This window comes from Chlamydotis macqueenii, chromosome Z (genome assembly GCF_036417535.1).
Source record: "Chlamydotis macqueenii isolate bChlMac1 chromosome Z, bChlMac1.mat, whole genome shotgun sequence".
In the NCBI taxonomy this organism is placed as follows: domain Eukaryota; kingdom Metazoa; phylum Chordata; class Aves; order Otidiformes; family Otididae; genus Chlamydotis; species Chlamydotis macqueenii.
The window spans coordinates 47,293,760-47,309,711 of NC_141593.1; the positions used below are offsets into that span (position 1 = coordinate 47,293,760).

The window sequence follows — 15,952 nt, forward strand, 5'->3', positions numbered from 1 at the left end:
GTGAGGAGAGTGAGGGTCTCTGGATGAGGAGGCCATCTACACCACATTTACTGCAGGTGAGAGCTTCATCTGGCCAGTTTGCAACTGTATCCAAGAACAGGCCTTTGTATGTACCACCCACACTCATGTATTTTGTAATTTTACAACATCTGTGAGATACTCCAAATATTAGCTGCAGAAATACTAACTTCAGCACAGGAAGATTTGTCAACAACTGTAGCTAACACCCCTGTGTTGGACTAGGACAATGAACATAATAGAAAATCAAGTTCTAATTAGATCTAGTTTTGAACAAAAGACAAATTATTTATTTCTTTCTTCAAATGAAGCATAACACTAAGGTATAAAGGGAGTATAAATAACATCTGATTGTGCTCCTAAGCTCCATGCTATAACTTTCTTGCAATGACATCCTTCAACAAATTAACTACATCATTACTGTTAAGTATTAATTGCACAAAACAGATACACAAAATATATAATGAGCTAGAAAGAGGACAACATTCTTCCATTATGACAAACAACTGTAACAAGAAATGGAAAAAAAACCAATAGATCTAGGCTTACACAGATGGCAACACTGAGAGTTTTAAATCCTCTCCTTGAACACATTACATGTGATAAATAATATGTAAAATATTTAAAGGATTTTATTGTTGCTTACAGAAGATACTTAGCAAGCAGAGAGACAGTAGCAATCACTGCCTCATGTCTTATATCCCCATCATTCAATGCAAATTTTTACATTTCATGCAATAATCCTGAGCTTATTTTCAGTAACATTGAAATGTCATCTATATTAATTACCAAATACATACAGAGCCCAGCTATGGGGTCTATTGTATTATTAAGGCATGAAAAAAGAATAACAGTTTATTAACTCTGAATGCCACAAATACAGCACAGCAGTTAGAAGGCTCAAAAAAGCTCAGAAAATATCAGTGATTTCTGTGCCAAGGTCCTCCCAGGACATGACTGTGAATCATCAGCTCCTGAAAAGGTACAGAATCAAATCCTGGTCTTGCTGACATCAGGGAGTTTTGCCATTGCCGTGACTGCTGGACCAAGCTTCAGAGCTATCAGGAGTGACTCAGACTCCTCTTTATATCCCCAAAAAATTGACAAACTTCCTCTCACTCAAGTCAAGTATGAATTTAAAAAACAATACCTACATATTGTTTGCTTAACTAGTATTTTTAAATCTAAGGAAAAGTTCCATTCATTATACAGTATGGCAATTAATAAAAAGCCTTTTCAGAAAAAGCTTATTTTTTAGTCTGATTTATTAGTACATCCAAAGAAGGGGGAAGTAGCACAAAAAGAATCTCTCCCAAGTCTATGCTCTATTTATAAATTATTTTTTATTTTAAAATGAAAGACTTTGTTAAGCCAAACCAAGGATATGTGATGCAATTCTAGTCTCCATGGTTCAACAGCTCTTCTCAAAGACAAAGAGCACCGCAGCCCTGTCCAGTCATCAAGTGAAGAACTTATCATCTGCATAAATCATCAGGGGCTAGTAGTATCTTAATTGTGCAGTTCTTCACATAGTCTCTATTTTACATTTAAGAAGTTCTTGCAAAATGCCCTGTAGTAAGCCAGGGTGTTTCAGTTCAGTTTACTAAGCCATTGAGACCAAGGCCAAATTAGTGCCAAGACTTACTTCATACTTAAAATTGCATTATGTCCCACACTGGGAACTAAAACAGCAGATGATCTCCTCTAACTCTGCTATTACTATTGCCTGCCCCTTAGGTAGATACTTGCTGAGTTGAGCTCAGAGTTTACAGATCTCACCTTATCCTTCATCTGCAGGTGGCCTACAGTCTGCCATGGGAAGAACCATGGTATGCAAGCGGGAAACTCTTTCATGCAGCCTTGGTGCATACTTCTTTCCACGCCTGCACTCCTTGCACACACAAGCCAGTCCTTGACAAAAGATCATGTTGTCCAATTCTATCACTGCAAGGCTCTGAAAACTTTGCAGATGCACAAATCCAACTTAACTCATTTCATCTAAAACACCAAGCTATCATATTGAAAAAATGGTTTCTCACAATAAGTGATTCAGGAAACTCATTACTGTCTAATTTGAGATACAAGAAGAAAAAGGGTTGTTGATATTAAGATATAAGGGTTAGAATTTGTGTAGCTCTTGGTTAACCTCTACTAATAAATAAGTTAAAGAAGGCTAAGGCTATAAATTGGTACTGTTTCATTTATAAATATTATTTCTATTCTCTTCTAAAAAAAATGCGTTAAGGAAAAAGGTGGCCGGAAGAATTACACGTTGTAAATTGTAATTTGGTTGTTAGGCTGTAAAAACCAAACACATAAGTGAAGTTGAGCACAGTGTAAGAAAAAGCTAGTTTTTACTTAACAACTTATTTACAGGTTCGTAAAATCAACAGAACTGGAGTAGATGTTCTGTTTTTGTCACCAATACTTTATTGTAACTGGTAACTTGCACGCTTTATAGTAGAAGAACAAAAAGAAAATAAACTTCACTATATACAGCCTTCGTACAGGCTACTTGACTATACACAAGGCATAGTGATCATAACACAACCTAGTCTTCATAATAATTGTGCACAAAAAGACATCAATCAGACATTATGTGAACATTACAGTGAAATGGTATCACAAGTCCAGTGAAAATTCAGCATAATACAAAACATATTGATCTACTGCAAATTACATCCTTTAAAACAATAAGCCTTTATTCAGTAGTACCTTAACCGGAGTCTGATGCAGAGATTTGTTGTGTAGTTATAAGTCTTTTAAGTGAAGCAACCTCTGCAGATAAGTTTGCTATGCCCTGCTTCAAATACAGGTTCTCCGACTCAGAGACAGTGTAGATATTGTCTTTTATTTCAACAACTCCAGTTTTGCAACCGCTCTGAATCTTTACATTGAGTTCCTTCTGATGCCAGAGTTCTGGTTTAAGTGACCAGTCTTGGATGTTAGTCACCTGAACTGAGAAAGGAGTGTGAGAAGAATGCACTGAGTTTTGTGCACCATGTTTTTCAAGCTCAAAATGTCTTTTTGAGGACATGTCAATGGGTGATGACAGTTTCTGTGTTACATCATAGTCATTATCCATTGCTTCCACTTTAACTTGCATGGCTTTGGCTTTAATTCTAAGCTTGTGAGGCAAAGCTGAAGAATTCACTTCTGGAACTTTAACTGTTGCATGAACATTTTTATGTTCAACTGGGGAATGGATTGGACCCTTAGGAACCTGCTGTTCATCTTCTCCATCAGATGACTTCCCAACTACACCATCATCAGTTTCTGATGTTCTGGGGGAATTACTGGAGGACCTATTAACTTGCAAGAGAGGAGGAGAATGTGAGTACACATTAAAGGTAGCTCCCATGTAGTTTGGATATATGGATGCTTTATAGGAACCTCTGTCATCTCTTGGCTCTCTCTCTAATTCCACAGGCTCCTGTTTAATAATCTGGAACTTATTTTCAGGACTTCTGCAGTTGCTTTGTATACGACTTGTTTGAGTATGCTCTATGGGTGATATTTCAGACACATCAGACATTGAGCTTTGAGGAGAATGTTTAATGACAGAGATACAACTGCTACCAACTATAGATGGTTCATGTTCATCTACAAATGAGTTAATGTTTGATTTTGAATTCTGATAATCTTGGAAATACACAGTTGTTGAGCTACTGAGTTTCTGTATCTCTTGGGCATAGGCTGCAGAACTAATTAAACCGAACTTGAGCTTCAATGAAAGCAGCTCCGCCTTCAAAGTGGCATTCTCCTCTCCCAGTGCAATTAGTTTGTTCTCTAAGACAAGGTCATTCAGTCGTCGTTTTTCACGAGATCTTTTGGCAGCTTCATTGTTTTTCCGCCTTTTCTCCCAATACATAGCATCTTTCTTTTCATCTGGAATAAATTCTCGCTTTCTCCTGCAAGCTGAAGATTTGCTTTTTCCACTATTTGCTTCAGTAAGTAGTATATCTTCATTTGTAGATAATTCTTCTTCTGCTAAAGTGGACTTAAGTACCATGATTTTGTCCACATTGCTACTTGTGTCAACAGGTCTATGTTCCTTTTTAAGGGTCTGCATTTTCCTCAGCTGCATCAGAAACAATTTGTAGTAGATCTACAATGAGCAACAGAGCAAGCTATTTCCCCAGTACTTCTCACTCCACAACAACTTGATAAATACAGTAATTTTAAATCCACACACATTCTTCCTTTTCTTTCATATTCTCAGATAGAAGTGTCTAGAACCAATTTTCTTGGCAGAGGCAATGGGAATCTTCTTTAAAACCTGGAATAAATAGAGAATTTGATTACTATTTAGGAACTGCTGGTTCAGGACATGCAAAAGTAGCTTCTGACAAAAACCTTAGAGTAGTATTTGCCTCATTAAATCTGCTGTAATATGAAGACAGCTCAAGACAAACAACTGATATTCTAAGCTTTATGATACCTACGTAGCAGATTTGCTTCCAAAATAAATACAATGATTCAAGGGAAAAAACGAACTAAATATTTGAGTTTTGATCCTACAGTAATGTTGTCACAGAACTTTCCGTGACACCACTGACCAACTTAACCCTCCACTTAACACTGCAGGACACCAGGCATGTCAATGAGCAGCACTGGAAAGTATCTTGTTCTCCCATGTTGAGGCATCTCTTCTGAAAACAGCTGTGGTTTGTGACTTATAAATGCTATGTATTTGGGTCCTTCATGGATTAAAAATAACACAAGCTGATTTAGAGAAGCTGGAGTGCTTTCCATTGTCTTAAAATAACACCACTATCCCTTAAAGCTACCAAAGATTTAATTATCGATTTGCATCCTATTAAAAATGTATATTGGCAGATATATATACCTCTATATAAAAATGTTTATACACACACACTTGGAATTTTAAAATGCCTTTTTAATCAATCATGCCAATTCAAATTAGCAAATGCATATACATAATTTGGGCAAATCCCTAACTATTAAAAAATATTGACAAGAAAGAAAAATGTATTACATAATTTTCTTATCTGTTACAAAGAAAACTTGAAAATCAGCACTGAAAAATACATTAAAGAAATAATATTCAATTAATAATTTGCGTTTTAAAAAGTCTTATTGCATCAACATAGTTTAATACCATTGAGGCATATGCACCTTTAGAAAACAGTGTTTGCATTAAAGTGGAAGTCTAGATCTAAAAGTCATACAATAAACAAAGGAAAACTAGCTTAATCTTTAGCTTCAGATATTTTAATCATTAAAATTGAACTTAGCATTTAAATTTGCCTTTGTTTTATTTAGTCCCTCTTAATGCAAAAATAATTTATTCTTATTAAATCATTTGGTCTTGATTCAAGATACAGCTTCTCATATATCACATTTTTCCATAGTCAGTCATGTTCCTAGTAAAATAAATATAGTAAGCCAAGTGCTTTTATAGAACTGACTATCAAGTCAGCAATGATCCTTGCCTGTACAACAAAACAAACAACAACAAAAAATCAGCTACTTCAGATAAATGTCACTATTTATTTGGAATGTTTTTACAATGACTAATGAAATTAATTTAAACATTATCAGTTGAGAAAGTTGTAAAAGAATTAATGAATTGTATTCTGCCAGTTTGTCTTGTCTTTTCCAGAAGGCAAAGAGAAGTTGAGTGATGTAATAACAATTAAGCAGGGTCATAAAGACTCAGGTTTCAAGCTGGGTTCTGTTCCATCAAACCATGCCAACTCTTCTGTCATGAAAAATTAACACATTTAATAGAACAGCTAAGTAGAATTTCCTAAAATCCATGGTTAATTACTGACATGTAACTATTTGTCTTCCATAATACAGCCTTAATGGAAAACAGAGTTAGAAGCCAGCCACACTGAAGACAGGATTTAACATTTTAGTGCAAAAGCAGCACCACAAATTTCCATGTTTGTGCATGGAAATGCATCTCTAATATACAAGCAATTACATAGTTAGATACTGATCCAAAATTCAAACTGGAGTCCAAGGGACTTTTCTGTCAAGCTAGGGAAAATATAGGAGTTGGACAACATTTAAAAACAAAAATAAGCCCTGCAACAAAGCAACATCTGTTTGTCCAAATATTCAATATAATTTGATTTGCTGAAGAAACTGTATAGCCATTCTTTCCACTTCACTGCTACATGTCATCAATGGTTTAATTAATACACATACCAATTTAAATCTAGTGCAACCTAATACTTAAAAAAAAATAAAATTGTTGAATACACCTAATCTAAAAATAAAAAGAAACAAGACTACTTGAATTTTTGTGGCATTTGTAGAATATTCAGTCTCTGTAACATGACTTTATGCTGAAAGAAGAAAAATACTGGGGTTTTATTTCACTATCCTGTAGCATTAGGAACACACAGCTATTGTTCTGTAACTGTATTGATATACTACAATCCCTGCATTCACTTGTATCATTGACAACTTCTGCATTTCTGAGGAAATGCTTACACCTTCTGTGGCACACAGCAGGAAGCAGTATAGCATGTACTGAATACCTATGAAATCATCACTTGTCTCTTATTCTGCATCTCAGCCAACTGTCACTGAAGAGGGTTCAAAACAACTTTTGTGAAATTCCAGTGCCTTACCAATACAGAGATCTAATGAGCATAATAGTACTAGAGAGCTACACTCAAACCCAAATAAAAATATTAATTCTCTTAGAATGCATACATCATTGTTTTCTACATATTTTTTTTCTGCCATACACCGTGGAACTTACTTGAAACAGTAGCAACAGCAAGGAAGTACTTATAAGCACAGTAATTGCGCATATTTTAGAAGAATGAAACTATACCTACACAGATTTAATACAATTTGTTTTTACTCTCTTATATTTCAGTCTTCCATCTCCACACAATACAGAAGCAATAAGTTTAGTCTTGAACAAGACTAAAAGATAAGAACTATGACTTTGTGTCTATCTGTATGGTCTCCAGCTCAAAGTGATCCCACTTCGGTGTTTGTCCAACATTGCAATCTAGGAAAAATACTAATAGTGATAATAATAATTATCATACTCATAATAATTAGCAAAAAAGTTAATGGTTTGGGGTTTTTTTTCCTGAAATTAATGTGGCCTAATGGCATAGTTCATCAATACGATCAACTATGTAGCAGCAAAAACTCCTGTACATATGGTTCCTGGCACAGAGTGTAAGTTCCAAGTCTACAGCAAATACAAAGTGTGTATCAAAACATGTTTTTGCACTCAGTATTCAACTTTGCTCTCAACTAGTCTGTCAGTACAGCTGTCAAGGCAGATGTGTAACCCACTGACAAAGTCCTACTGGTTTGCTATTTATACAGTTAGTTCTAATACCATTACTTTAGTGAACAAACAAAACAACAATAAATCTTTAGCTGTTTCCACATATTCCTTGAGCACTTTTATAATGGTAACTGGAATTGCTGCTTTAAAAACAGGAGTCAAAGCCCTTGTTTGTTAATACTGCTCCACATAGATCAGCTCAATGCCAAGTCTGTAAATAAGTTAAATTCCATCTGATAACGGCAAAATGCCTTCATTTTCAAACCAGCCATTTCACTTCACTTGCATTTTGTAATTCCATTGGAAAACATCAGTATTTGCACATAAATTAATGAACTGTAATGATGCCTCTGACTGTATTTCAAATTCCAATATTTTCCCTTATGATTAATTTTTCAATTGCTTTATCACTCCCTCGTAAAGTGTTATAAAGCCAACATTTAATACTGCCTTACATTAGTCACTGTTAAAGATTTCATTGTTGTTCGATGTTAATGGCATTGAGTGCCAATTCAACAATGTAATAACACTCGACCCTATTAACTTAATTACAGACCCAGTCTTGCTCCCACGGCAGTCTTGCCATTGGCTTCAATAGAAGCAGAATACAATCCCAGGTTTGAGTATTAATGAGACTTTTGTACAGAACTCATGCTATTGAAGCAAGACATTATGTATGCAGAAATCATGAAAAGTTAATTTATCCATGGACTTCATAAAATACTTAAGTGATTTGATTGTAACAAAATAGTACATTAAAGATCTGATCCTGGGTATTTGTGTATTCACACTGTAATAACTGAAATGTTTCAAAAGGTTGAAGGACAGGGCCACAATCTTTCCTTTCTCTCTCCTGAGTAATTTAATTACATAAGTAATTTCTGCTTTAGAGAATGCACGTGGCTCTCCCCATGCACGTATGTTTGCCCACAGAGTAACTGTGGGCAAATTTGTAAATTTGTATTTAGCAAAATAATTAATGATATCTCCAAGCATAATTTTTCAAACATATCCTAGAATGAGATAACGAATTGTTATTGCTCTAACATTTTGATAGTGATTCTATCAAACTAAATGAAATCCCTTTTCCAGCAGCTGGATGCTCAAACACAATTCACTTTTGTTCACCATGCATCCAAAAAATTTCTCTCCCTGTCCTTCAAAAATGGAAGAAACTAATGGCTAAAAACAACTTCTTGTTTTAAAAAAGAACCATGCCTCTATCACCATCACCACTATACAGCAAACTGCAGAAAAATAAAAGCTTGTATTGACATGTGTCTGTGCATATTTTGTGTTGCTGTTGTTTTGCATAGATAGCATTAAATGTATTAGTGCTACCATTCTGTCACAGGTTATCTATTTTGAAAAATCTGTCTACATACCAGAAGAGCTGTTGTAGAACCTGCTCATAGATAGCAAAATGACCAGTTTACATCCCAAACTTTGAAAGACTGAAGAATATAGTTTGTACTATACCTTCAAATTGTTTTAAAAACAGTTGCTACCTATCTCAAGACTTTCATGAGATACAGAAAAAACCATCATCCTCATTGCACACGCAGGACAGGAGGCCGAGTTTAAGCTCCAATGGTGAATGCACAGCCTGCCTAAACACTGCTGAAAACACTTTGGAGCCCCTCCACCTCTACTGCTTTTCACAGACAAAAATTTGGCCATGAAATTCTGTACCTCTCAGATGTATCGTAATTCAGAAATCCTCTCCAACAGAGGATAAGGCCCCATTCCAATCTCCACTGAAATCCTTCAACATGCTTTTTCCTGTCTTTTATCTAGCACCATGAGTATAATTGTGTTCCTGTTGAAGAACAGCTTTAATGCTGGCTCCACTGGAAGAGTGGAGGGAGGGAGGGATATTATGGAGGGATATAATCCATAGGATAGATTTGTGGGCAAGAAGGTGTGGGCAATGTAGAGCAAATGAAGTTCAAACTTCCTGGAAAAAACCTATGTGACTGCCTTTTATGCTATGATGCACAAGTTATCCACAAGTCAAAGGGGAAAAGTATTTTCAAAACAAATGCTACCACTAGTTACTGCTATTATATAGTTGCACTCATAGAGACCATGAACCCATTACAACAGCATGGAGCAATGCAGAACTATTGGTCCTGTACACAGTTCCCTTTTCATACAACTTCATGGGCATCTTAAGTGCTTACGGTTTCAGGATCAACGTGTAATTAGGTCAGTGGAACACTGATGATAATAGCTTTGTACAAGATGACCCATTTTGCTAAAATGTGATAATCTTATTGAAAGAAAAAAAAAAGGGAGATGTCTACACAATATTGGAACATAAAAAATAATGTATTACAACACTTTTCAATCAAATATTAAAAAATTAATCAGATTGTGATGGAACTTGGAACATTATTACACCCTCATATTACCCACCTCCAAGCTGTACCCAGAAGACTGATGTCATATGTAATTTTTACAAAAGGCTTCCTTTGTTAGGAAAATTACTTAAGTTACTGTTTATCTTAATAATGACAAATTAACTCATTAAAGTACAGCCTGCTTCCCAAAGGTAAATTACACATATTATGCAAATATTATGATTATTTGGAGAGCACAAAACATATGTTAAACATAGCTGTTGCTCAAAAAGGTCAGTCAAGGTCAATAGGTGTGAATTTGACCTGTATTTTCTTCCATTTCCTTAGGAAGACAATATGATTCCATCAGATCTGTTTAGTTTTTCCAAACCAAGCTCTTTACTGTTCTGATTTAAGGGGCGGGGAAGGACAAAAACCTAAATGTTAATCAAAGCACCAGGAAAAAATTTAAAACTGTGAAACAATGGAAATGTATATATAACTTGCATAAATATTTAGTTGCATACATATAACATATATAGTATGGTATAATAATGCCATTTTAAATATCACATGACTTTCCAGTATTTTTAATAAAACCTCAATAGAAACAGCAATTACTGAAATTACAGTACTATGACCGTATGCTTCTCCTCATTTCACTATCTGCTTGACAGTAGGAAAAACTAGACTGCAAGAAGCTAAAACTTAATAGTAACAATGTTCTGGAAATATTATCTCAGCTTTCCCCTAGTTAAGAACTATTGAAAAAAAAAAAAAAGGTCTAAATAAAATGTTAATTATTCTGACAACAAATGGCTTTCTATTGTTGAACTGTATTCTTAAAATGCCAAGCATGGCCCAGACCTTCAGCTGACCTAAATTTATACAGCACTATTTAAAGGCAGCAGAATTATGTCAATTAATCCCAGCTGATGCTCTAAACATGCAGCTTGTTATATAACAACTGAAGTACAAATATGTAAAACAAACACCACCTGTAAAATGTTGGTATCTACCACTCTCCGCGAACAGAACAGAGAAATAGTAATCTCCAGGGCTCCAATTCTATGAGATGGTCCAGCCAAGGAAGACCACTGCCCATGCTGAGCACCACTTTCTTTATTGGGTTGCGTTTCACTCCTAAGAGAAGGTCTTGCAGGATTCGCATCTATACTGCTAACTGCTGTGCAGCCACCTCTGTGGCAAAAACTGGTCAATTATTCAAATACTTCAGGACAGACTGAAAATTACATCAAGATAGAAAAACTCAAGAAAGGGAAAAAAATCCAAACCCTTTCTTAAATAAGACATTCTCTCTGACAGAACATATATTTATGTAATATCTGTCACCAGATTCAGTCGCATAGTACGCTAATTTGGACATGGATCAACTCAAGATATGAAGAAGGAAAAAAATAGGATATCTAAGAAAGTCTTAATAATAATTCATTTCAGATGTACCTTTTAGTATAAGGTTTTGGGAACATTGCTTCTATCACATTTTGAGTCAAGTTCAAGTATGCCCTTGCTTACACAATCTTAGTTTTGACAGTCATGCTTAGCATCAGTATTAGACAGTTACATATACCTTCTTTGTTTTAAAAAAAAAATATTTTTTAATTTTTATTTTCAGACACTAAAATACTATAGCTTGGAAATAAACTGTCATTTTATTTGAGAATGGGCTGCAGGACTTGGCCTTCTATTTGCATTTTTTTTCTATTACATATCCTAAACACATTTATATCTCATAACTGGCTGTAATGATCATAGCAAGGTCACCTAGAAGAGTCAATTAAGCTGATGAGTCAGATACATTGCTTAACAGTGTGTAATAAGACTCAAACAGAGGATTTTATTGTTCATATTATTGCATCATAGTGATGTTATAACAGCAGTGAGATTGCTGTCTGGAAAAAAACTATTGCATAAGGATCGTTTGCATAACTATTTGTTAAAATAAGTTAATTTAAAATGAGCTAAAGGTTAATTTTATTTATGAGTTTTACTCTAAGACAAAGTATTGAAAAAAGTAGTATGGTACTGATATCTTTCACAGACTAGACTTTATTGCAATAGAAGGAATATTCTACAAATTTCAGCCAAAGCACGGCAAATACTGTTCCTTCTTAGAATGAGATAAGCTGTGAGGAGGTCATGGAAGTTCATATTGCTCATGGGAAGACTCTAAGCTTTTTGACACCCTTCAGAAGAGTTCCTTTAAAAAAAAATACAAACCAACAGAAATCCAAGGCTTTGAAGTAAAACCTGGGAAGCTGAATATTTTCAAAGCTAGCTAAGAGAACTTTGGAGAGTAAGATGAGTTTAAAATATAAAGTAAATACAAATGTAAAGTAAGGGCAGATAATTCTAAAGAGTGTTAGCACTTTAACAGTCAAAGACATCTGTAACATAAGAACTTTTTTAACAATAACTGTTAGTGTCAATGACATTAAGGATCTTTATTCAGTAATCCTTAAACCTGTTGGTTTAAATCAGGGCCAAAACTCAAATCCTTATTCATTCAAGTGTCCCATCAAAGTTAACATTTTGATTGAATAAAGATTGTAAAAGTGATGCACATAGCAATATTTTAACCAAGGCTCTGGATTGAATTAATTACTGAGGAAGGCAAAGATGAGTCAAAGTCGGTTACACACATAACAGTGAATACCACGAAACTGAGTGCAATCATTCAAGTTACAAGGACAAGGAAAAAAAAAAAAAAAAAAAGGGAGTGGGTTGTTTTCAACACAACAGTAACTCCAATACATCTTCATAATCAAAGCTGTATTTGACCCCAACAATCCAGCAGCAGAAAAGTTTATGTGTGTTATTAAGAACACCACATTTTAAAAATACTTTGCTGCTACTATCTATGGCAGGTATACCCAACATAAAAAGAGTGGTTGGGGTACTCACACAAGGACAGTGATGTTGGTCTCATCCACTTAGAAGACTGTTTCAGCCACACGCAAGAATCATCTTATCTTGAAAGCCAAGTTATCACCAGCAACTTTCAAGCTTCGAGGACAGAGAGCAAGCTGACCCCAGAGTACGGGACGTCCAGCCACGGCTTTTGACACCGCAACGCTTAAGTGACTTGGCGAAATAACAGAATTGGGCAATGGCCATTTTTGTTGTTGGTTGTTACGTAAGGAGAAAACGGGGGGGTGGGGGGGAGGGGCGGGGGCGGCGGGGGCTTTGTCTGGCGCTCCCGAGGGGAGACGGGCGGTGCGGTGGGGACTCTCCGCGGGGCGCGGTGGCGGGGCCGAGCTGCGGGGAAGCGGTGTGCAGCTCGGCCCCGCCACCGTGGCTGCCTGGTTCGGCCTGGCGGTTCATGGCGCCCGGCCCGCTCCCCTCCTCAGCACGGCCCCGCGCTATCAGCCTGCCGCCCCCTCCCCCCCTACAAACCTCAGCACGGCCCCGCGCTATCAGCTCGCCGCCCCCCGCTCCCAACTGCCCGCCTGCCGCCGCCCCAGACCAGAACAAAGGGCTGAGGGGGCGCGCCAGCGCCCCCCGCCGCCGCCGCGCCCCAACGGCCACCAACGGCTCCCAACGGCCGCAGTGGAGGCCGGCGACCCCCCCCCCCGCCGCCGCCCGCGGCGCGGCGCAAGCCCGAGTGGAAGATGGGCGCAGGATCGGGCTCCGCGCAGGGGCTGCGCTCCCCGCCAGCCCTGTCACACTGACCTACTTGCCGTGCTGGCGGCTGCCCATGGGACCTGCTGCCCCGCTGGGGGCTGGCGGCACCTGGCCCCCGCCCGCCAGGGCACGGGCGGGACGGCCTCCCCTCGCTTCTGCGGCACGGCTGACATCTGCTAAACGCCTTCCTCCCTTAAATTAGACGCTCCCTATTTAATTTATTTTAAAGAAACAGCAAGTGAAAGCCCGTACCAGAGAGACGGGCTCAGTGTCTGGGCGAAACGCCTCCCTAAAAATACAGCCTTATCAAAACGTCCCTGAAGGCGTCGAGTTAAAAAATCCAAGAAAATGGCCTCGAACGTCTACACGCACAGCTCTGGAGAAAAGACCAGAAATAGCACATGAAGCCACAATTGCTAAAATGCGACGGGGCTCAACATAGATCAACACAAATCTCGTATTAAAGTACCGGGCACGCAGCCTGCGAGCGCGCCTTGCCTCCCTACTTACCCAGTTGTCTACTTCCCGTATTAAAAGGCACTTTAACCAAATCTGTGGCAGTTTCGGGTTTTGGGGGGCTTTTTTCAGGGACAGATTGTCCTAGTTTCTTTGTAGCGACGTTATAAAATCGCTTAATTAGCTCGCGGTTCCCAGCCCGGCTGCCAGCAAATTCTGTGGTTACATAATGCAACATTTCCAGGAACTATTATGCGATCGGTCCCGCAGCGCCTGAAAAACAGCGACAAAAGTGACGAACAGGGCTCAGGCAAGCGCAGCTCGCACGGGGCAGCACCGGGGGCCGGGCCGCTGCCATTCACTCCTCTTGGCCGAGGGCAACATCCCCCAGCGCCGTCCGAAGGGGGGGGGGGGTGTCTCCCTGGCAGGCTCCGGCGTCACGCAAACCCTGCTGGTGTCGGGGCCAGGGCGCGGCTGGCACTGGGGACCCAGCCCTCCGCTCCACATGGCGGCCGCCACCGCAATCCGCTCCCCGCCGGCACATTATGCAACGCGGGAGAGCAGCTCCGGCGGCACTGGCTCCGGCTAGCTATGGGGAGAAGCGGAGGTGGATCGGGGGCGGGGGGGGGGGGGGGGCGCATAGTGCGGCACACTGGGAACGAACACCCCCTGCGAGAGAAATCCTTCGGCGGGCACCTCCCGGGCGGCCTCCGCCGAGGCGCCCGCCAGCGCGCAGAAGCTGGCCTGCCCGGCAGCAGCTGGACCTGGTGGGGCTCGTGTTATGTAACGGCCGCCTCCAGGTGAGGCGCGGCGCAGCAGACACCCCAACTCTGTACCCTTGCCTCCTACCTGCAGCGCACCGCGGGGCGCCGAGTATTCCCCGCCCTGCGCCGGGATGCGGGCGAGGCGACGATGTGATGCGATGCAGTGTGGTGCCGCGCTGTGCTGTGTAGGCAGCAGCGGAGGGCCCGGGCTGGAGAGTGCAGCAGCAGCAGCAGCAGCAGCGGCGGCGCGGAGGGATGTGTGTTAGTAGGTCACGGCTCCGCGGCGCGGGTCTCATAGCCCGCATGCCAGCCGCGCCGCGCCGTGACTGGCGGCAGCGTCGCCCCAATCGCCGCCTGGCGCTACCAGAGAACGGCCAATGGGAGCAGTCCGGGGCGGGGCGGGGCGGGGCGCAGGGCGGTGTGTGGTACAGTAGGTCTGTGTGCTGGCGATTGCATAACCGCTGGCGGGGGGCGGTGGTAGGGGTGGGAGCAGAGCGGCGCGGGGGGCGCCGGCACTTACGTAACCGCGGCGGTGCCCCGCGGGAGCGCGCAGTGGGGCGCTCCCTCGCGCAGCCTCTGCAGGGGTGTAGCGCGGCGGCGGCACCGCGCCCCTTCCCCTCCCCGGCGGCGGCGGCGGTGACGGCGCGGGGACTCGCGGCGGGGGCTGAGAGCTGCCGCCCGCGCTGCCGGGGGAAAGGGAGGCTGTGGCGGCCTTACCGCTGCCTCGGTGCGTGGCGTCATCGGACTGTGCCTCTGCAGCGTATAAAAATCAAACCCTCAGCCCGGCCGGGAGCGTTGTGGTCTCAGAGCAATGGCATGACAGGCAGGAGCCATGCTCCGGAGGCTTGTACCTACCAACCAGCCACGCACACGGACAACGCGCCGCTGCATCGCGCCTCGGCTTTGACTCGCGGAAAATCGTAGTAACAGTCATAAAAGCGAGAAGAAAAATAACAGAGGGAAAGGAGCCCGCCGGCGGTGGCCGGGATCCGTGCTGGGCGGGCTCCCGGTCGGAACGGCGCTTGGCGTTTTGCGCCGAGCCTCCGCCGAGCCGACCGCTCAGACCTCCGCTCTGACCGCCGAGGGTGAAGGATTTTGACAGTGTTTCTTCCGTCGGCTTCGCCTCTTGCCCTCGCCATTGAAATGCTGCTCAGAAGCAGGGACACGTTTCGGAAAAACTTGCCCGCGCCGCCCCCCACCCTCTCGGGCCCCTGCCCCGGCCCAGGAAGGGCTGTCTGCCGTCCTCCCGCCCCGCGCCTTCGCCCCCTGCTTCTCCCTGCGGCGTCTTACGGAGAGCAGAGGTGCAGGGAGAGAGGCTGCTTATGGTTTGACCCTGGCTTAATCTCCGCCTTAGAAAATGACACATAGCCAGCGAGAAATCCAGCTCTCCTTTCAGAATGTGTTTGAGCTAAGTGTGCGTTTGAGTAAGTGTGCCA

At 41.3% G+C, this 15,952-nt stretch overlaps 1 protein-coding gene across 7 annotated transcripts; it reads right to left on the minus strand.

The window, feature by feature from the left end:
- Nucleotides 1-280: 280 nt before the first annotated feature.
- NFIL3 (nuclear factor, interleukin 3 regulated) lies at nucleotides 281-14,825 on the minus strand. 7 transcript variants are annotated; one of them, XM_086771508.1, is made up of 5 exons: nucleotides 14,602-14,825; nucleotides 13,807-14,025; nucleotides 13,549-13,672; nucleotides 12,577-12,756; nucleotides 281-4,297 (listed from the first exon to the last, which is right to left on the minus strand). In XM_086771508.1, the coding sequence occupies exon 5, from the start codon at nucleotides 4,103-4,105 to the stop codon at nucleotides 2,735-2,737; it is 1,371 nt and encodes a 456-aa protein (XP_086627634.1). In that variant the 5' UTR covers nucleotides 4,106-4,297; nucleotides 12,577-12,756; nucleotides 13,549-13,672; nucleotides 13,807-14,025; nucleotides 14,602-14,825; the 3' UTR covers nucleotides 281-2,734. The 7 variants fall into 7 exon arrangements, 6 of the variants coding, with proteins under 6 accessions (XP_086627634.1, XP_086627633.1, XP_086627639.1 ...); XM_086771507.1 differs by adding an exon at nucleotides 6,286-6,338 and having other exon boundaries at nucleotides 13,549-14,025; XR_015261507.1 differs by lacking the exon at nucleotides 281-4,297 and adding an exon at nucleotides 11,711-11,872 and having other exon boundaries at nucleotides 13,549-14,025.
- Nucleotides 14,826-15,952: the final 1,127 nt, after the last annotated feature.

Excerpts from the sequence above, each read along its gene's own strand:
- NFIL3 (XM_086771509.1), bottom strand. The coding sequence starts at position 4,105 with ATGCAGCTGAGGAAAATGCAGACCCTTAAAAAGGAACATAGACCTGTT.